This window comes from Oncorhynchus mykiss, chromosome 11, assembly GCF_057628025.1.
Source record: "Oncorhynchus mykiss isolate SJ-2025 chromosome 11, ASM5762802v1, whole genome shotgun sequence".
Taxonomy (NCBI): domain Eukaryota; kingdom Metazoa; phylum Chordata; class Actinopteri; order Salmoniformes; family Salmonidae; genus Oncorhynchus; species Oncorhynchus mykiss.
In genome coordinates, this window is record NC_143032.1 from 685,045 (window position 1) to 708,143 (window position 23,099).

General features: G+C 43.5%; 1 protein-coding gene across 1 annotated transcript in view; it reads left to right on the forward strand.

Moving 5' to 3' along the window:
• cry-dash (cryptochrome DASH) overlaps nucleotides 1-11,582 on the forward strand; it is a 37,798-nt gene extending 26,216 nt beyond the window's left edge. The window contains exons 6-13 of the mRNA XM_036934640.2: nucleotides 3,272-3,345; nucleotides 3,871-3,960; nucleotides 4,473-4,552; nucleotides 4,635-4,694; nucleotides 4,894-5,051; nucleotides 5,970-6,089; nucleotides 9,997-10,173; nucleotides 10,743-11,582. Coding sequence (XP_036790535.1) covers nucleotides 3,272-3,345; nucleotides 3,871-3,960; nucleotides 4,473-4,552; nucleotides 4,635-4,694; nucleotides 4,894-5,051; nucleotides 5,970-6,089; nucleotides 9,997-10,173; nucleotides 10,743-10,850 — 867 coding nt within the window. The 3' untranslated portion in view covers nucleotides 10,851-11,582. The remainder of the gene's footprint in view (nucleotides 1-3,271; nucleotides 3,346-3,870; nucleotides 3,961-4,472; nucleotides 4,553-4,634; nucleotides 4,695-4,893; nucleotides 5,052-5,969; nucleotides 6,090-9,996; nucleotides 10,174-10,742) is intronic.
• Nucleotides 11,583-23,099: the final 11,517 nt, after the last annotated feature.

A 23,099-nucleotide genomic window follows, 5' to 3' on the forward strand; every position in this document is an offset into this window, starting at 1 on the left:
GTTTGAAGCTTGTCCACTGCTAGTTCAGAAGTCTTTATAAATGTTTAGTTAAGAGCATGTAATAATAAAGAGTTTTAATTCATATTGTAATGACCTTAACCTGACTGGGAGACCTTAACAAGGTGTTGGCTTAACAGTTGCTGGTCAGGGATGAGGTTTTGCAACTTTAAAGGAACAGAACTCGTTGTCACTGTGGTGCTACTCTAAAAAGGCACATTTTGTACCTTTTTGTCTCTTTTTAAAGGAAAATGTCAACATAATCTCCAGCACCACCCCAACATCAACACACAGTATGTGATAATTGCACATTTCTAGGTTTTGTGGTAAAAAGAATATAGAGGAAGATATGTGTTTCCAATGATGTCATCGGTGTGTATCATGTGATTTTAACCAATTATGACGAGGCTTGCCTGCTAATTTCCTACTAATTGGTTGATTATGTCATTGGAAACATATCTTCCTCTATCTGTTTACTACCAAACATAGAAACGAGAACCATTTTTACATATGTTGATATTGGGGTGGTGCTGGAAAGAATGGGTATGGGTACGAACTACAAGGGTACAATTATGTACCTATACCTCACAGGGCACCACTACAGGGACAAGTGTTTGAGTACAGTTCAGTACATTTTGGAGAGTGTATCAGCAACGTCAGTGCTAGTAAGAAAAGTCAATATCAACCTCCCCTCCCTAGTCACACGTCAACCTCTCCTCCCTAGTCACACGTCAACCTCCCCTCCCTAGTCACACGTCAACCTCCCCTCCCTAGTCACACGTCAACCTCCCCTCCCTAGTCACACGTCAACCTCCCCTCCCTAGTCACACGTCAACCTCCCCTCCCTAGGCACACGTCAACCTCTCCTCCCTAGTCACACGTCAACCTCCCCTCCCTAGGCACACGTCAACCTCCCCTCCCTAGTCACACGTCAACCTCTCCTCCCTAGGCACACGTCAACCTCCTCTCCCTAGGCACACGTCAACCTCCCCTCCCTAGGCACACGTCAACCTCCCCTCCCTAGTCACACGTCAACCTCCCCTCCCTAGGCACACGTCAACCTCCCCTCCCTAGGCACATGTCATCCTCCCCTCCCTAGGCACACGTCAACCTCCCCTCCCTAGGCACACGTCAACCTCCCCTCCCTAGGCACACGTCAACCTCCCCTCCCTAGTCACACGTCAACCTCCCCTCCCTAGTCACACGTCAACCTCCCCTCCCTAGTCACACGTCAACCTCCCCTCCCTAGGCACACGTCAACCTCCCCTCCCTAGTCACACGTCAACCTCCCCTCTCTAGGCACACGTCAACCTCCCCTCCCTAGGCACACGTCAACCTCCCCTCCCTAGGCACACGTCAACCTCCCCTCCCTAGGCACACGTCAACCTCCCCTCCCTAGGCACACGTCAACCTCCCCTCCCTAGGCACACGTCAACCTCCCCTCCCTAGGCACACGTCAACCTCCCCTCCCTAGTCACACGTGTATAGGACTGGGGCTCTCCTCAGTCTAAATGGTGTGGAGCAGATAGTTAGCTGTTAGGTGTAGTCAGCTGTTTAGTGGAGCAGAGCCCTGGCTGCTTTAGTGTGGTGGATGTCACTGCATGATCTACAGCCTTGGATAGGAACATGTTACTCGTGCTAAAGTAGTAGTGGTACATTCATCATGAAAACCTTTCATTTGGTCCAATGATAATATAGCAGACATACAGTACCAGTCAAAAGTTTGGACACACCTACTCATACCAGGGTTTATTTTTACTATTTTCTGCATTGTAGAATAATAGTGAAGACATCAAAACTATGAAATAACACGTATGGAATTATGTAGTAACCCAAAAAGTGTTAAACAAAACAAAATATATTTGAGATTCTTCAAAGTAGCCACCTTGATGACAGCTTTGTACACTCTTGGCATTCTCTCAACCAGCTTCACCTGGAATGCATTTAAATTAGCATGTGTGCCTTGTTAAAAGTTAATTTGTGAAATTTCTTTCCTTAATGCTTTGAGCCTATCAGTTGTGTTGTGATAGATAGGGGGGTATACAGAAGATAGCCCTCTTCGGTAAAAGACCAAATCCATATTATAGCACAAACAGCTCAAATAAGCAAAGAGAAATGACAGACCATCATTACTTTGACTCACCTTCATGTCTTAATCTGAAAATGTCAAGAACTATGAAAGTTTCTTCAAGTGTAGTCCCAAAAACCATCAAGCACTATGATGAAACTGTCTCTCATGAGGACTACCACAGGAAAGGAGGATCCAGAGTTATCTCTGCTGCAGAGGATAAGTTCATTAGGGTTATTAGAAATTGCAACCCAAATAAATGATTCACAGAGTTCAAGTAACAGACACATCTTAACATCAACTGTTCGGAGGAGACTGCATGCCTAACCCTAATCATGCCTTCATGGTCGAATTGCTGCAAAGAAACCACTACTAAAGGACACCAGTAATAAGAAGAGACTTGCTTGGGCCAAGAAACACGAGCAATGGACATTGGACCGGTGGAAATCTGTCCTTTGGTCTGATGAGTCCAAATGTGATATTTTTTGGTTCCAACCTTCTTCTCTTTGTGAGACGCAGAGTAGGTGAACGAATGATCTTCGCATGTGTGGTTCCCACTGTGAAGCATGGAGTAGGAGGTGTGATGGTGCTTTGCTGGTGACACTGTCAGTGATTTATTTAGATTTCAAGGCACACTTAACCAGCATGGCTGCCACAGCATTCTGCAGCGATATGCCATCCCATCTGGTTTGCACTTAGTGGGTCCATCATTTGTTTTCAACTGAACAATGGCTATTTGACTAAGAAGGAGAGTGATGGAGTGCTGCATCAGATGACCTGGCCTCCACAATCACCTGACCTCAACCCAATATGAGATGTTTGAGATGGAGTTGGACCGCAGAGTGACGGAAAAGCAGCCAACATGTGCTCAGCATATGTGGGAACTCCTTCAAGACTGTTTGGAAAAGCATTCCTCATGAAGCTGGTTGAGAGAATGTCAAGAGTTTGCAAAGCTGTCATCAAGGCAAAGGGTGGCTACTTTGAAGAATATAAAATATATTTAGATTTGTTTAACACTTTTTTGGTTACTACATTATTCCGTATGGGTTATTTCATAGTTCTGATGTCTTCACTATTATTCTACAATGTAGAAAATACTAAAATAAAGAAACCCTTGAATGAGTTGGTGTGTCCAAACTTTTGACTGGTACTGTATGTGTTTGTTGTGTAGGATATTGTGATACAGCTGGTATATGTCTCATGCAGGATGCTGTGGCTACCTACAAGGAGACTCGTAACGGCCTGATAGGACTGGACTATTCCACAAAATTTTCCCCATGGTAAGTACCAGCATAGCCACGGGAGGTACGGGTGTTGAGGGTACTGCAGCACCCCCTGAACAATCAGAATAAAGTAAAAGTAGTTCACTGAGCCTTTACTAGTATTAGCAACCCGATATAGATGTCTGTAGCGCAGGCAACAATGTTTTTCAGCGTCTTCACTTTGGCAAAAACTTAGTTGTATGATTAAGAACAGTAGCTTGTAAGATTCAATAGTTGGATTTGTAAGAGTTGTTGCCCTGTGATTGTCATTCTAATAGAATCCAGAAAGAACAAAACCCTGTCCTCAAACATTTACATCAAATGGTCCATAGTTACGGGCAAAGACACAAAACATCCACATCAAATTAAATACTTTTCTTGATCAAATAACATGGAAAACAACACCATTCTTTTGGGAATATTGGTGCTTGCAACACCAGGGTTGTGGGTTCAATTCCCACAGGGGACCAGTATGAAAATGTATGCACTCACTATAAAATGTATTCGCAGACAATAGACTGTATCTATAACTGTATTCTACAGGTTGGCTATAGGCTGTATCTCCCCTAGGTATATCTACCAACAGATCAAGAAGTATGAGAGTGAACGAACAGCCAATCAGAGCACATACTGGTGAGTTCCTTCCTGCTATCTCATATCCTGTTGTTTTCAGGAACATGATGAGATCAGTCACTAAATCCATGTTTATCTCCTGTTATGTACAATACCAGTCAAAGGTTTTAGAACACCTACTCATTCCAGCGTTTTTATTTCTACTATTTTCTACATAGTAGAGCTGTCATCAAGGCAAAGGATGGCTACTTTGAAGAATCTAAAATGTAAAATATATTTGTATTCAACTTTTTTTTTTCTTACTATATGATTCCGTATGTGTTATTTAATAGTTTTGATGTCTTCACTATTCTACAATGTAGAAAATAGTAACAATAAAGAAAAACCCTGGAATGAGTGTGTCTAAATGTTTAACTTGTACTATAGCTGTGATGAGCCAGGCTAGCAGGGTGGCTGGGTAGGAGATGCACCTTTTAGTGTACTTAGTTCAGGTAACTGAATAGACTGTGAATTGAATAGAAGAAGTGATGCGGTTTTATTAAGCAAGACTGACTGTACATGTCTTCCAACAGGGTAGTATTTGAGCTGCTCTGGAGAGACTATTTCAAGTTTGTAGGAGCCAAATACGGAGACAGACTGTTTGACATCAAAGGTAAAGTTGGAAAGCCAGTTGTATATGTTGTCATCTGAAGCTTATTGCACATTATCTCATGGTGGTTATGTGTTTTCATCAGGCCTTCAGGACAAATCCATCCCTTGGAAGAAGGACATGAATCTGTTCAATGCATGGAAAGGTTAGGGAGAAATCATTACAAATCTATAGTCTTTACAATACCACTCTGATCTACGAGGTGACTACACAGAGCTGTATAAGGCAAGTATAGGGAACTGAACGTCTGTGGGATGCACTGTGGTAAATATACCGTAACAATGTTCAAACTATCATCTCTCATACTACTGAGTTGTTGTAACTACTCTGTCTCGTTGTTCTAGAGGGTCGTACCGGGGTGCCGTTCGTTGATGCCAATATGCGAGAGCTGGCGCTGACGGGGTTCATGTCTAACAGGGGTCGCCAAAACGTAGCCAGCTTCCTCACCAAGGACCTGGGACTAGACTGGAGGATGGGGGCCGAGTGGTTCCACTACCTTTTGGTGAGGCTCCTGGCCAGGGTTAGTGTTAGGGTTGGGACCTGGGTTAGGACCTGGGACTAGACTGGAGGATGGGGGCCGAGTGGTTCCACTACCTTTTGGTGAGGCTCCTGGCCAGGGTTAGTGTTAGGGTTGGGACCTGGGTTAGGACCTGGGACTAGACTGGAGGATGGGGGCCGAGTGGTTCCACTACCTTTTGGTGAGGCTCCTGGCCAGGGTTAGTGTTAGGGTTGGGACCTGGGTTAGGACCTGGGACTAGACTGGAGGATGGGGGCCGAGTGGTTCCACTACCTTTTGGTGAGGCTCCTGGCCAGGGTTAGTGTTAAGGTTGGGACCTGGGTTAGGACCTGGGACTAGACTGGAGGATGGGGGTCGAGTGGTTCCAATACCTTTTGGTGAAGCTCCTGGCCAGGGTTAGTGTTAGGGTTGGGACCTGGGTTAGGACCTGGGACTAGACTGGAGGATGGGGGTCGAGTGGTTCCACTACTTACTGGTGAGGCTTGTGCCCAAGACTAAATCAACCCCTAGCCCCTACCTTTGACCCCTAGCCTCCCTCTGCACTTAGATCTGAAAGGATAGTACAGATGTATCCAATGTGGTGGGAACTAGACCCAGCCTGTGATAGGACAGATGTATCCAAGGTGGTGGGAACTAGACCCAGCCTGTGATAGGACAGATGTATCCAAGGTGGTGGGAACTAGACCCAGCCTGTGATAGGACAGATGTATCCAAGGTGCTGGGAACTAGACCCAGCCTGTGATAGGGCAACATGGAACTAAAATCCTAAGGCTTTTATTTAGATAAATGTATGACTGTGGGTATACCTATTGAATGGTTTCAGGTCACACCAGGCTGGTTAGGAGACCAGTAGTGGACAGTTACCGGAGGTCTGACCAATCAGTTCCATCTCTCTACTTCCAGGTGGACCATGACGTGAGCAGTAACTATGGTAACTGGCTATACAGCGCGGGGATAGGAAATGACCCGAGAGAAAACAGGAAGTTCAACATGATCAAACAAGGACTCGACTACGACAACAACGTATGTTTCAGTCTGACCAATAAACACTGTAGAACTACCACAGCTTTACCTGAAGGTGAAAGACCTGCAACATTGGCATGTCAGATTAGATCATCCAGTCTCCAAAGCTAGTTGCTTCATAACTAGTTATCTGATGTTATGATGTCTGCTTCCTTGGGGTTAACACATAAAGGGAGGAGGATGCTATAGCAATATACCATACAATTACCCAGAAAGTTTCTGCTATGGCAACTTTGAGAAACTGTTTGGAATAACTAGTGATTGTCCCCTTGAAGAGGATAGGAGACAATGTTAGACACTGGTTTGTAATAAGTGATTGTCTCTTGTGGTGGAAATTCTACCTTAAACTAATAATGAGGAGAGGCATACTCAATAATCAATCAAGGTATTATAATAAGGAGGAGGGCGCACCACCCACGCAGGTGAAATGGAGTGAGAGCCTCCTGTACAAAGAGTACGTAGGCCTCATATACTCTAGCTATCTTATGCAAACACATGATCTTATGCACGTGTGTGTACAGAAGGAGAGACGAACCTGTGTTACGGGGTACAGACTATAATGAAAAGGTTGTCTCAGTCTGTCACAACTGAGTGAGGACAATAGGTGCCAAGGTGACAGGAAGTCACTCCAGACATACTTCCTCTAACAGCAGCTCAACGGTTCCCCCAAGATGGGCAAGCAAGCACCTTTCACTGTCGGCCCAAATGATGTACAGTCGTGGCCAAAAGTCTTGAATGACACAAATATTAATTTTCACGAAGTCTGCAGCCTCAGTTTGTATGATGGCAATCCCCCAAAAACATTTCCACTGCATTTCAGCCCTGCCAAAAAAGGACCAGCTGACATCATGTCAGTGATTCTCTCGTTAACACAGGTGTGAGTGTTGACGAGGACAAGGCTGGGGAGCACTCTGTCATGCTGATTGAGTTCGAATAACAGACTGGAAGCTTCAAAAGGAGGGTGGTGCTTGGAATCATTGTTCTTCCTCTGGCAATCATGGTTACCTGCAAGGAAACATGTGCCGTCATCATTGCTTTGCACAAAAAGGGCGACAACAGGCAAGGATGTTGCTGCCAGTAAGATTGCACCTAAATCAACCATTTATCGGATCATCAAGAACTTCAAGGAGAGCGGTTCAATTGTTGTGAAGAAGGTTTCAGGGCGCCCAAGAAAGTCCAGCAAGCACTAGGACCGTCTCCCAAAGTTGATTCAGCTGCGGGATCGGGGCACCACCAGTACAGAGCTTACTCAGGAATGGCAGCAGGCAGGTGTGAGTGTATCTGTACGCACAGTGAGGTGAAGACTTTTGGAGGATGGCCTGGTGTCAAGAAGGGCAGCAAAGAAGCCACTTCTCTCCAGGAAAAACATCAGGGACAGACTGATATTCTGTAAAAGGTGAGGACTGGGGTATAGTCATTTTCTCTGATGAATCGCCTTTCCGATTGTTTGGGGCATCCGGAAAAAAGCTTGTCCGGAGAAGACAAGGTGAGCGCTACCATCAGTCCTGTGTCATGCCAACAGTAAAGCATCCTGAGACCATTCATGTGTGGGTTGCTTCTCAGCCAAGGGAGTGGGCTCACTCACAATTTTGCCTAAGAACACAGCCATGAATAAATAATGGTACCAACACATCCCCGAGAGCAACTTCTCCCAAACACCCAGGAACAGTTTGGTGCCTTTCAGCATGACAATAATCCCAAACACACCGCCCGGGCAACGAAGGAGTGGCTTTGTAAGAAGCATTTCAAGGTCCTGGAGTGGCCTAGCCAGTCTCCAGATCTCAACCCCATAGAAAATCTTTGGAGGGAGTTGAAAGTCCGTGTTGCCCAGCAACAGCCCCGAAACATCACTGCTCTAGAGGAGATCTGCATGGAGGAATGGGCCAAAATTCCAGGAACAGTGTGTGAAAACCTTGTGAAGACTTACAGAAAATGTTTGACCTCTGTCATTGCCAACAGAGGGTATATAACAACGTATTGAGATAAACTTTTGTTATTGACCAAATACTTATTTTCCACCATAATTTGCAAATAAATTCATTAAAAGTCCTACAATGTGATTTTCTGGATTTTTTTTCTCATATTGTCTGTCATAGTTGAAGTGTACCTATGATGAAAATTACAGGCCTCTCTCATCTTTTTAAGTGGGAGAACTTGCACAATTGGTGGCTGACTAAATACTTTTTTGCTCCACTGTATATCCACAGTAAAACGAGTCCTATATTGACATAACCTGAAAGGCCGCTCAGCAAGGAAGAAGCCACTGCTCCAAAACCGCCATCAAATAGCCAGATTATGGTTTGCAACTGCACATGGGAACAAATATTGTACTTTTTGGAGAAATGTCCTCTGGTCTGATGAAACAAAAATATAACTATTTGGCCATAATGACCATCGTTATGTTTGGAGGAAAAATGGGGAGGCTTGCAAGCTGAAGAACACCATCCCAACCGTGAAGCACGGGGGTGGCAGCATCATGTTGTGGGGGTGCTTTGCTGCAGGAGGGACTGGTGCACTTCACAAAATAGATGGCTTCATGAGGGAGGAAAATTATGTGGATATATTGAAGCAACATCCCAAGACATCAGTCAGGAATTTAAAGCTTGGTCGCAAATGGGTCTTCCAAATGAACAATGACCCCAAGCATACTTCCATTGTTGTGGCAAATTTACTTAAGGACAACAAAGTCAAGGTATTGGAGTGGCCATCACAAAGCCCTGACCTCAATCCTATAGAAAATGTGTGGGCAGAACTGAAAAAGCTTGTGTGAGCAAGGAGGCCTACAAACTTGACATAAAATTTGATTTGATTTGATTTAGTTTCACCAGCTCTGGCCAAAATTCACCCAACTTATTGTAGGAAGCTTGTGGAAGGTTACCTGAAACGTTTGACCCAAGTTAAACAATTTAAAGGCAATGCTACCAAATACTAATTGAGTGTATGTAACCTTCTGACCCACTGGGAATGTGATGAAAGAAATAAAAGCTGAAATAAATAATTATCTCAACTTTTATTCTGACATTTCACATTCTTAAAATATAGTGGTGATCCTTCCTGACCTAAGACAGGGAATTTTTACTTCGATTAAATGTCAGAAATTGTGAAACCTGAGTTTAAATGTACTTGGCTAAGGTGTAGGTAAACTTCCGACTTCAACTGTATGTTCTACACACACACACACACACACACACACACACACCCACACACACACACACACACACACACACACACACACACACAGACACACACACACACACACACACACACACACACAACATGAACCTTTCACCCAGAAACAGGCTCCAAACATAACAGCTCTATCACTGGTGTGCAGAATATAACACTTTGTCTCCAGTTAAGTGAAGAAGAACCGGTTAGTTTCTGTCAGCTCTTGGGTAAGCGACCGGGGCGGCGGGGTAGCCTAGTGGTTAGCGAGTTGGACTAAAGGTTGCAAGTTCAATTCCCCGAGCTGACAAGGTACAAGTCTGTCGTTCTGCCCCTGAACAAGGCAGTTAACCCACTGTTCCTAGGCCGTCATTGAAAATAAGAATTTGTTCTTAACTGACTTGCCTAGTCAAATAAAGGTAAAATAAAAAAATCATGGGGTCCTGCTACACACACAGAACAGTTAGAACAGGCCTCTTATTAATACACACACACACACACGGTTCTATCTGTATATGCATTAGTTTCTTTAACAATCTCAAGACCAATGCCTAGGCTTAAAGAAGATATTTCAGTTCACAAGCATTAATAAGATTTAACTTCAAAATGCCCTCACACTCTCCTCTTCAAGGACACTATGTTAAACACTAGGTTTGTAATAACTAGTGATTGTCTCTCCTCTTCAAGTACACTATGTTAGACACTAGGTTTGTAATAACTAGTGATTGTCTCTCCTCTTCAGGGGGACTATGTTAGACACTGGATCCCAGAGCTCAAGGGGATCAGAGGGGGGGAGGTCCACGCCCCATGGACCCTTAGCTCCGCCTCCCTGTCTCACGCACTGGTGTCCCTCAACGACACATACCCTTCCCCCATTGTCATGGCACCAGAATGGAGTCGCCACACCAACAAGAAGCCGGTGGGTGTTGTTAAAGATGTGAATTTCATAGAAAAAGGAAGTGGTGTATGTAGATCTACGTTTCTAGAATGGCTCTACCGGTTATGATCAGATATTTAGTGGTGTATGTAGATCTACGTTTCTAGAATGGCTCTACCAGTTATGACTAATGTACAATCGGGTGAGAAGGGCCTTGGTCAGGGAGGTGACCAAGAACCCGATGGTCACTCTGACAGAGCTCCAGAGTTCCTCTGTGGAGATGGGAGAGCCTTAGTTTTTTTTAAATATTTTTTTTCTTCCCAATTTTGGTTTTTAATAAATTGGCAAAATGTCTAAAGACCAGTTTTTACTTTGTAATCATGGGGTATTGTGTGTAGCTTGAGGGAAACTATTAATTTAATACTTTTGAGAATAAGGCTGTAAAGTAACAAAATGTGGAAAAAGTCAAGGGGTCTGAATACTTTCCGAATGCCCTCTATATAACATTCAAAGGACCCTGAACCTGTCTTTATAAAAAAGGTACTTCAAGACTATTCTCTCTTGACACATCAATTTCAAGGTTTTGGTTCTAAATGTAAAGTCTTCTGCAGACTGGTGCTGGGCCCTCGACCAGAGGAAAGACTGGTCCATCCCACACCCCTAAACAACACAAGGACAGAGGAATAGACTTCTACTTCTCCAAGAGCAAGAACTTCTGATGGAGCAGACTGACTGAAAAGACTGAAAGAACTGTTGGGCTTCCGCAAGGAAATGGTTTGACCCATCCCCGCTTTGTATGGTGGATGGTTTGACCCATCCCCGCTTTATATGGGTGGATGGTTTGACCCATCCCCGCTTTATATGGGTGGATGGTTTGACCCATCCCCACTTTATATGGGTGGATGGTTTGACCCATCCCCGCTTTATATGGGTGGATGGTTTGACCCATCCCCACTTTATATGGGTGGATGGTTTGACCCATCCCCGCTTTATATGGGTGGATGGTTTGACCCATCCCCACTTTATATGGGTGGATGGTTTGACCCATCCCCGCTTTGTATGGGTGGATGGTTTGACCCATCCCCGCTTTATATCGGTGGATGGTTTGACCCATCCCCGCTTTATATGGGTGGATGGGTTGACCCATCCCCGCTTTGTATGGGTGGATGGGTGTGTGACACGTGGTTTTGAGAAGGTACTGCTGAGTGGGTGGATGGGTGTGTGACACATGGTTTTGAGAAGGTACTGCTGAGTGGGTGGTGTGATACAGACAACTCTTTTGTTTCTGTTTTATATTAACACTGTTTTTTTATGTTTCATATGTTTTATCAATTTCTATTGACTTGTTACATCACAGAACCATTTGAGGTAGTACCTGTATTGGTTGTTTTTTACTCTCTACAAAAGCAGCCATATCTTTATAATGGTTCATAATAAACATGTTGATGCTGGTTGTAATGTTTCCTATTTGTATTTATTATGGATCCCCATTTAGTTCCTGACAAGGCAGCAGCTACTCTTCCTGGGGTTTATTATTGATCCCCATTAGTTCCTGTCAAGGCAACAGCTACTCTTCCTGGGGTTTATTATGGATCCCCATTTAGTTCCTGACAAGGCAGCAGCTACTCTTCCTGGGGATTATTATTGATCCCCATTAGTTCCTGTCAAGGCAGCAGCTACTCTTCCTGGGGTTTATTATGGATCCCCATTTAGTTCCTGACAAGGCAGCAGCTACTCTTCCTGGGGATTATTATTGATCCCCATTAGTTCCTGTCAAGGCAACAGCTACTCTTCCTGGGGTTTATTATGGATCCCCATTAGTTCTTGCCAGGTCAGCAGCTACTCTTCCTGGGGTTTATTATGGATCCCCATTAGTTCTTGCCAGGTCAGCAGCTACTCTTCCTGGGGATTATTATTGATCCCCATTAGTTCCTGTCAAGGCAGCAGCTACTCTTCCTGGGGTTTATTATGGATCCCCATTTAGTTCCTGACAAGGCAGCAGCTACTCTTCCTGGGGATTATTATTGATCCCCATTAGTTCCTGTCAAGGCAACAGCTACTCTTCCTGGGGTTTATTATGGATCCCCATTAGTTCTTGCCAGGTCAGCAGCTACTCTTCCTGGGGTTTATTATGGATCCCCATTAGTTCCTGACAAGGCAGCAGTAGCTACTCTTCCTGGTGTTTATTATGGATCCCCATTAGTTCCTACCAAGGCAGCAGCTACTCTTCCTAGGGTTTATTATGGATCCCCATTAGTTCCTGACAAGGCAGCAGCTACTCTTCCTGGGGTCCAGCAAAATGAAGGCAGTTATACCATTTTTAAAACACTACAATACGTTCCTTACAGAATTCATAACACACTGTGCCCTCAGGCCCATACTCCACTGCCACATATCTACAACACAACATCCATGAGGTTTACATCTAATTGTTGTATAAGATGAGTGAGTATGATACTGGTTACACAATTTTACAATGTGATTTTGGACTGTTTAATGAAGGAAACTCCAATTCCCCTTTGAGTTTAATTAAATCAGAGGACCGCCCCTGAGCCCAGTTAGGGTTGGGCATCCTGGGACAGGCCCTTTTCTGCAACTCCTGAATAAAACCCCAACTTTGAGAAATTGTCAACCAGACCATGTTCTCCTCCATTGCTGAATCTTTTAACCATACCATGTGGTTAAACTCTTAGACTATCGATACAGACAGAATAAGAACAAGTCTTTGATATTAATTACTGCAGCTAGGAATTCGGTATCATTGAACGCAAAGAACGACAACCGCCGGAACATCCATTCTATAACGAATGAATGTCACTCTGAACAACACACTCTAACCACAACAGAGAGCGAGAGGGAGAGAGACGGACAATTCTGCAAAATAAATAAACTTTTCACCAGCGATCAAGACGACACACTGAGCGTAAATATATATATTGATTGCAATTGTTCCCGAATTAGCATTCCAATTGTTATAATGATCAACTCTGTAGTGACTTCTCAGCTGACCCCCACTCCCTGTTTTGTCCACCAAGCCGCCATGCCGGTTTAGCCCACTAGGGCACATTCCCTTATCATTTCTTGTAACCATATTGACTTTGTTTGTTTGTTTATGCATTTCTGTGAATTACTTAGTTAGTTAATAAATAAATGATTTAAGACAATTGATGTATGAATGACTCATAGTGAAGACTGGGTTTGTGCAGATAACCAACAATTTACGACGTTTGGAATGAGACTAACGTGAGGTAAAGTAAATAATGCATTCATGAGAAGACTATGGATCAGATATAAAAATATCTGAAAAGTTATTTTAGGAAATTATAATTATGTAATTGAATATTTTCCTTGGTGCCCCGACTTCCTAATTAATTACAGTTACATGATTAATTAGTTTGATCGCGTAATACTAATTACAGAGAATCTTTGATAAAAAACTAAGTCTTCAATTTAATGATAGATGCAATAAAATGCAAATGAATTACTTAAAAATCATACATTGTGATTTTCTGGATTTTTGTTTTAGATTCCGTCTCTCATAGTTGAAGTGTACCTATGATAAAAGTTACAGACCTCTACATGCTTTGTAAGTAGGAAAACCTGCAAAATCGGCAGTGTATCAAATACTTGTTCTCCTCACTGTATGTTTGTTTTCATGGTGTAGTTTCTAATACTTTTTATTCAGATTTGTCACATGATTTCTCAATTTGCAGTACATTTGCCAATCATTTGTGCAACCAGACCTATTTGCCATTCCTTTTGCCTCACCCCTCTCACCCATACACTTTTTCAATTCCTCATCAATCCACGGGGATTGAACAGTTTAGTCATGTTCTTAATGGGTGCTTATTAGTAACTGGAATAAGGAATTTCATAAATGTGTCAAGTGCAGCGTCTGGTTGCTCCTCATTACACACCACAGACCAGCAAATATTCTTTACATCATCAACATATGAATCACTACAAAACGTATTGTATGACCTCTGATTCACTATATCAGGCCCAGCCTGACCTCTTATTCACTATATCAGGCCCAGCCTTGGGAACTTTGGTTTTCCTAGATATGGCTATTTATATTGTGATCACTACATCCTATGTATTTGGATACTGCTTTGTAGCAAATATCTGCAACATTAGTAAATATTTGACCAATACATGTTGATTTAATTCCTGTGCTGTTTGTAACTACCCTGGTTGGTTGACTGACAACATGATCCAGGTTGGAGGCACTGGTTACAGCTCAAAGTTTTTTCCTGAGTGGGCAGCTTGATGATTATAAGTCACTATATTGTGATCACTACATCCTATGGATCTGGATACAGCTTTCAAGCTAATTTCTGCAGCATTATTAAAGTTGTGATCAATGCATGTTGATGATTTCACTCCTGTGCTGTTTGTAACGACCCTGGTGGGTTGACTGATAACCTGAACCAGGTTGCACTGGTTACCGTTTGAAGCTTTTTATTTTTTATTTTATTTGAATTTTAGCCCTTTTTCTCCCCAATTTCGTGGTATCCAATTGTGTAGTAGCTACTATCTTGTCTCATGGCTACAACTCCCGTACGGGCTCGGGAGAGACGAAGGTTGAAAGTCATGCGTCCTCCGATACACAACCCAACCAAGCCGCACTGCGCCCGGCCCGCCACAGGAGTCGCTGGTGCGCGATGAGACAAGGATATCCCTACCGGCCAAGCCCTCCCTAACCTGGACGACGCTAGGCCAATTGTGCGTCGCCCCACGGACCTCCCGGTCGCGGCAGGTTACGACAGATCCCTAGGACCATGCCTCAGGACTACCTGACATGATGACTCCTTGCTGTCCCCTGTCCACCTGACTGTGCTGCTGCTCCAGTTTCAACTGTTCTGCCTTATTATTATTCGACCATGCTGGTCATTTATGAACATTTGAACATCTTGGCCATGTTCTGTTATAATCTCCACCCGGCACAGCCAGAAGAGGACTGGCCACCCCACATAGCCTGGTTCCGCTCTAGGTTTCTTCCTAGGTTTTGGCCTTTCTAGGGAGTTTTTCCTAGCCACCGTGCTTCTACATCTGCATTGCCTGCTGTTTGGGGTTTTAGGCTGGGTTTCTGTACAGCACTTTGAGATATCAGCTGATGTACGAAGGGCTATATAAATACATTTGATTTGATTTGATTTGACAGAGCTTGGGCGCAAACCCAGAGTCTCTGGTGGCACAGCTGGCGCTGCAGCGCCCTTAACCACTGCGCCACCCGGGAGGCTGAAGCTTTTTCTTGAGTGGGCAGCTTGATGAAAGCCAGTCAATATTTAAATCACCCAGAAAATATACCTCTGTTTATCACACACACTATCAAGCATTTCACACATTTTCCAGATACTGACTGTTAGCACTTGGTGGTCTATAGCATCTTTCCACCAGAATGGGCCTTAGGTGAGGCAGATGAACCTGTAGACATATTACTTCAACAGTATTTAACATTATCCAGATACTGACTGTCTATAGCAGCTTCCCACCAGAATGGGCCTTAGGTGAGGCAGATGAACCTGCAGCCATATTACTTCAACAGTATTTAACACGAGAACCTCTAAGTTTTACAGGAATGTGGTTCTGAATATAAACAGCAACACCTCCACCATTGGCATTTCTGTCTTTTCTCAGTTCTAACAGTGGACTTCCTCCTAGGGCACACCGCCTCAGTTTTAACAGCATACATCTGGTTCATAGGCACATGATTGCTACATACAATAGCTGTAGGATCAGCAGAAGCATTCAGGACAGTTAGAGAGACATAACTTAGGTTACTTACATTGTGTCTACCAACACCCCTGGTACATTTCCTGAAGCATTATGATGACTCAGCAACACAATGGTAGAGATTAAATGAGTTAGGCTTGAGTCATTGATAAGTCATTGTCTCAACACAGCCTTATAGTGCTGTGAAAGGATCCAGGATCCCACATGATTTGGGTGGATCCCATCCTCCTTATAAAAAGTGTTCTGTTTCCAAAAGGTATCAAAATTGTCAACAAAAGTTATACCCATTGAGCTGCAATAATCACATAGCCAGTTGTGAAGATAAAGAATCATGCTAAAGCGTTCAATGCCACGATTCAGAGATGGCACAGGGCCAGATATGATGGGTCTTTTATTAGTATCTAGCAGAGAGTCAATCAGCTCTGTGAAATCCAGTTTCAACTGTTCAGAGCTGCCCTTCATAATGTCATTAAAACCCACATGGACTACTATAGAATCAATGTCCATGTCCTGGTGTAGTACATTCAGGAGCAGCTTAGTAATGTTATTAAAACCCACATGGACTACGATAGAATCAATGTCCATGACCTGGTGTAGTACATTCAGGAGCAGCTTAGTAATGTTATTAAAACCCACATGGACTACGATAGAATCACTGTCCATGTCCTGGTGTAGTACATTCAGGAGCAGCTAAGTAATGTTTATTTACTCCAGCTTCGGGATAGAACATTGTTTTTGCACCAGGAACAGTCACATTTCTTACCATGGAGCTGCCCAAAATCAAGGACGAGGAAATCTACCCACTCCCATGCTTCACAGGTTTCAGAGAACCCTTTAAGGACGGGAGAGAGGCAGGATAACTTGAGCTGGGGGGAAATAGTGACCGCTCTTGAATCTGAAAGTGTGGCAAGTGAAGATTGTGATAATGAAGAAAGGAACAAAACGAGCAAAAGTTGTAGTAGAAGACGAGGACCGGCCCAATAATGCATTTCTTATTGGACTGTGTTTTTTGGACAAGGAGATATATTTGGGAAATCCATTTGTAATATCGAGGAGCAGTGAGAAAGGTGGATCCAATCAAGGTGACTAGAAGCGGCCATGTTTTGGTTAAGCTGGAGACTCGTTGGATAAACAGTACCAGTCAAAATCCTGGACACACTAATTTGAGAGATTTTCTTTATTTTTACTATTTTCTAAATTTTAGAATAATACTGAAGACATCAAAACTATGAAATAACACATTTGGAATCATGTAGTAACCAAAAAAGTGTTAAACAAATCAACATATATTTTATATGTTAGATTCTTCAAAGTAGCCACCCTTTGTCTTGATGACAGCTTTGCACACTCTTGACATTCTCTCAACCAGCTTCACCTGGAATGATTTTCCAACAGTCTTGTAGGAGTTCCCACATATGTTGAGCACTTGTTCGCTGCTTTTCCTTAACTCTGCGGTCCAACTCATCCCAAACCATCTCAATTGGGTTGAGGTCAGGTGATTGTGGAGGCCAGGTCATCTGATGCAGCACTCCATCACTCTCCTTGGTCAAATAGCCCTTACACAGCCTGGAGGTGTGTTGGGTCATTGTCCTGTTAAAAAACAAATGATAGTCCCACTAAGCGCAAACCAGATGGGATGGCATATCGCTGCAGAATGCTGTGGTAGCCATGCTGATTAAGTGTGCCTTGAATTTGAAATAAATCACAGACAGTGTCACCAGAAAAGCAGCATCACACCTCCTCCTCCATGCTTCACGGTGGAAACCACAAATGCGGAGATCATCCGTTCACCTACTCTGCGTCTCACAAAGACACGGCGGTTGGAACAGAACATCTCAAATTTGGACTCATCAGACCAAAGGACAGATTTCCACCTGTCCAATGTCCATTGCTCGTGTTTCTTGGCCCAAGCAAGTCTCTTCTTATTATTGGTGTCCTTTAGCAGTGGTTTCTTTGCAGCAATTCGACCATGAAGGCATGATTAGGGTTAGGCATGCAGTCTCCTCCGAACAGTTGATGTTGAGATGTGTCTGTTACTTGAACTCTGTGAAGCATTTATTTGGGCTGCAATCTGAGGCTGGTAACTCTAATGAACTAATCCTCTGCAGCAGAGGTAACTCTGGGTATTCCTTTCATGTGGCGGTCCTCATGAGAGACAGTTAACTCTAATGAACTAATCCTCTGCAGCAGAAGTAACTCTGGGTCTTCCTTTCCTGTGGCGGTCCTCATGAGAGACAGTTAACTCTAATGAACTAATCCTCTGCAGCAGAGGTAACTCTGGGTCTTCCTTTCCTGTGGCGGTCCTCATGAGAGACAGGTTCATCATAGCACTTGATGGTTTTTGGGACTGCACTTGAAGAAATGTTCAAATTTCTTCAAATGTTCCACATTGACTGATCTGGCACACCTGTTAATGTAAATGCATTGCAGGTGACTACCTCATGAAGCTGGTTGAGAGAATGCTAAGCTCCTCCCTGCTCTCCTGTGTCACTCGCTCCCTCCCCCTCCTGCTAGACAGCCTCTCTAGACACCTCTCTCTCCCTCCTCTCACGCTTTATCAGCTCTGGATAATAAAGTAGCTTAAACAATGACTTTCTGCTGCTTACCTCACTAGGATTGAACAATCCGACCAGGCCTATATGGAACGGGTCTACTTGTCCTCGGTTCCATTCGGAACAGATCTCTCTATATTTATTTATTTATTTAGGCATATCAGGTCCGGGTGGGAAAGCCCCAGGTCCATTTCAGAATGGGTCCAGGGCCTCTACTCTGATATCACCTACTATTGAAATTACCTTAAGCAAGTTATATGCAAAACAAAACATTATTTAAAAAAACTATTTGTTTACAAGCTGTACTTCTAGTTTATGGTTGATGCAGCTTGTTGGCCATTAGCCAATCTGTTTTTCTCAAGGAGTTCAAAACGTGAATGCATCCCAACTGGTATTTATGACTTCACAACTGGTAATTACCACCACCCCACTTGGTTATGAACTCTGCATTAGTGTCAGGGGTTTCTTTTATGCCTGGTACATTAGGTTATGATCACCTTATCATCCCCAGCTTCCAATTGGCTCATTCATCCTGTCTCCTCTCCCCTGCAACTCTCCCACAGTTTTTTTGTAGTAAAAGAGGCTGTGTAATCTAGGCCTACCTGGTAAATAAAGGGTTAATAATATACAACTCATCCATGCCATGGTGGTTAACCTTGACCTTTATCCAAGCTATTTCATAGATAAGCCTGGCCTACACTACAGCTTAGACTCAAAACACCTTCCAAATTGCTCACAAAAAATACCTTACAAAAAAGACCTTACAAATTATTCACAAAAAGACCTTACAAATTACTCACTAACACACCTTACAAATTACTCGCTAACAAACCTTAAAAATTACTCACGAATAAACCTTACAAATTACTCACTGGTAAGCCTTACAAGTTACTCTAACAAACCTTACAAATTACTCACAAAAAAGGCCTAACATATTACTCACTAACAAGCCTTACAATTTACTCACTAACAAACCTTACAAATTACTTACTTACTTACAAACCTTACAAATTACTCACTTACAAACCTTACAAAATGTTCACTAAAAATACCTTACAAAACAAAAGTTATATATAATCTACACATCACTGTGTATGGATAATTATCTACACTATGTATGGAGAATTATCTACACATCATTATGTATGGAGAATTATCCACACATCACTATGTATGGAGACTTATCTACACATCATTATGTATGGAGAATTATCTACACATCATTATGTATGGAGAATTATCTACACATCATAGAGCTGCAAAACCTGGACCCGTACAAATCAGCTGGGCTTGACAATCTGGACCCTCTATTCCTGAAACTATCCGCCGCCATTGTCGCAACCCCTATTACCAGCCTTTTCAACCTCTCTTTCATATCGTCTGAGATCCCCAAGGATTGGAAAGCTGCCGCAGTCATCCCCCTCTTCAAAGGGGGCGACACCCTGGACCCAAACTGCTACAGACCTATATCCATCCTGCCCTGCCTATCTAAGGTCTTCGAAAGCCAAGTCAACAAACAGGTCACTGACCATCTCGAATCCCACCGTACCTTCTCCGCTGTGCAATCTGGTTTCCGAGCCGGTCACGGGTGTACCTCAGCCACGCTCAAGGTACTAAACGATATCATAACCGCCATCGATAAAAGACAGTACTGTGCAGCCGTCTTCATAGACCTTGCCAAGGCTTTCGACTCTGTCAATCACCGTATTCTTATCGGCAGACTCAGTAGCCTCGGTTTCTCGGATGACTGCCTTGCCTGGTTCACCAATTACTTTGCAGGCAGAGTTCAGTGTGTCAAATCGGAGGGCATGCTGTCCGGTCCTCTGGCAGTCTCTATGGGGGTGCCACAGGGTTCAATTCTCGGGCCGACTCTTTTCTCTGTATATATCAATGATGTTTCTCATGCTGCGGGCGATTCCCTGATCCACCTCTACGCAGACGACACCATTCTATATACTTCCGGCCCGTCCTTGGACACTGTGCTATCTAACCTCCAAACGAGCTTCAATGCCATACAGCACTTCTTCCGTGGCCTCCAACTGCTCTTAAACGCTAGTAAAACCAAATGCATGCTTTTCAACCTTTCGCTGCCTGCACCCGCACGCCTGACCAGAATCACCACCCTGGATGGTTCCGACCTTGAATATGTGGACATCTATAAGTACCTAGGTGTCTGGCTAGACTCTAAACTCTCCTTCCAGACCCATATCAAACATCTCCAATCGAAAATCAAATCAAGAGTCGGCTTTCTATTCCGCAACAAAGCCTCCTTCACTCACGCCGTCAAACTTACCGTAGTAAAACTGACTATCCTACCGATCCTCGACTTCGGCGATGTCATCTACAAAATTGCTTCCAACACTCTACTCAGCAAACTGGATGCAGTTTATCACAGTGCCATCCGTTTTGTCACTAAAGCACCTTATACCACCCACCACTGCGACTTGTATGCTCTAGTCGGCTGGCCCTCGCTACATATTCGTCGCCAGACCCACTGGCTCCAGGTCATCTACAAGTCCATGCTAGGTAAAGCTCCGCCTTATCTCAGTTCACTGGTTACGATGGCAACACCCATCCGTAGCACGCGCTCCAGCAGGTGTATCTCACTGATCATCCCTAAAGCCAACACCTCATTTGGCCGCCTTTCGTTCCAGTTCTCTGCTGCCTGTGACTGGAACGAATTGCAAAAATCGCTGAAGTTGGAGACTTTTATCTCCCTCACCAACTTCAAACATCTGCTATCTGAGCAGCTAACCGATCGCTGCAGCTGTACATAGTCTATTGGTAAATAGCCCACCCATTTTCACCTACCTCATCCCCATACTGTTTTTATTTATTTATTTTTCTGCTCTTTTGCACACTAATATCTCTACCTGTACATGACCATCTGATCATTTACCACTCCAGTGTTAATCTGCATAATTGTAATTATTCGCCTACCTTCTCATGCCTTTTGCACACAATGTATATAGACTCCCCTTTTTTCTACTGTGTTATTGACTTGTTAATTGTTTACTCCATGTGTAACTCTGTGTTGTCTGTTCACACTGCTATGCCTTATCTTGGCCAGGTCGCAGTTGCAAATGAGAACTTGTTCTCAACTAGCCTACCTGGTTAAATAAAGGTGAAATAAAAATTTTAAAAAATTAAATGGAGAATTATCTACACATTATGTATGGAGAATTATCTACACATCATTATGTATGGAGAATTATCTACACATCACTATGTATGGAAAATTATCTAAACATCATTATGTATGGAGAATTATCTACACATCACTATGTATGGAGAATTATCTACACATTATGTATGGAGAATTATCTACACATCATTATGTATGGAGAATTATCTACACATCACTATGTATGGAGAATGATCTACACATCATGTATGGAGAATTATCTACACATCATTATGTATGGAGAATTATCTACACATCACTATGTATGGAGAATGATCTACACATCATTTATGGAGAATTATCTACACATCATTATGTATGGAGAATTATCTACACATCATGTATGGAGAATTATCTACACATCACTATGTATGGAGAATTATCTACACATCACTATGTATGGAGAATTATCTACACATCATTATGTATGGAGAATTATCTACACATCATTATGTATGGAGAAGTATCTACACATCACTATGTATGGAGAATGATCTACACATCATGTATGGAGAATTATCTACACATCATTATGTATGGAGAATTATCTACACATCATGTATGGAGAATTATCTACACATCACTATGTATGGAGAATTATCTACACATCACTATGTATGGAGAATTATCTACACATCATTATGTATGGAGAATTATCTACACATCACTATGTATGGAGAATTATCTACACATCACTATGTATGGAGACTTATCTATACATCACTATGTATGGAGAATTATCTCTACATCATGAATGTAGGGTAAACGATTCAGCCCATAACAGGGCTCATAGCCCCCCTCCTCCCAGTCCTAGAACAGCCCAGTCCTAGATGTTTGTCCTCATGGTTCCTGTCCCACCCAGTCCTAGAACAGCCCAGTCCTAGAACAGCCCCGTCCTAGATGTTTGTCCTCATGGTTCCTGTCCCACCCAGTCCTAGAACAGCCCAGTCCTAGAACAGCCCAGTCCTAGAACAGCCCAGACCTAGAACAGCCCAGTCCTAGAACAGCCCAGTCCTAGACCAGCCCAGTTCTAGAACAGCACAGTCCTAGAACAGCCCAGTCCTAGACCAGCCCAGTTCTAGAACAGCACAGTCCTAGACCAGCCCAGTCCTAGACCAGCCCAGTCCTAGAACAGCCCAGACCTAGAACATACCTAGAACAGCCAGTTCTAGACCAGCCCAGTCCTAGAACAGCCCAGACCTACAACAGCCCAGTCCTAGAACAGCCCAGACCTACAACAGCCCAGTCCTAGAACAGCCCAGTCCTAGACCAGCCCAGTCCTAGACCAGCCCAGTCCTAGAACAGCCCAGACCTAGAACAGACCTAGAACAGCCAGTCCTAGACCAGCCCAGTCCTAGAACAGCCCAGACCTAGAACAGCCCAGTCCTAGATGTTTGTCCTCGTGGTTCCCGGCTCAGAGCAACAGGCTACACATCTGCTGCAGGTCTAAAGGTCCATTTGGCAGTTGCGTTCTCCGTTCGGTACAAAGTCCCACT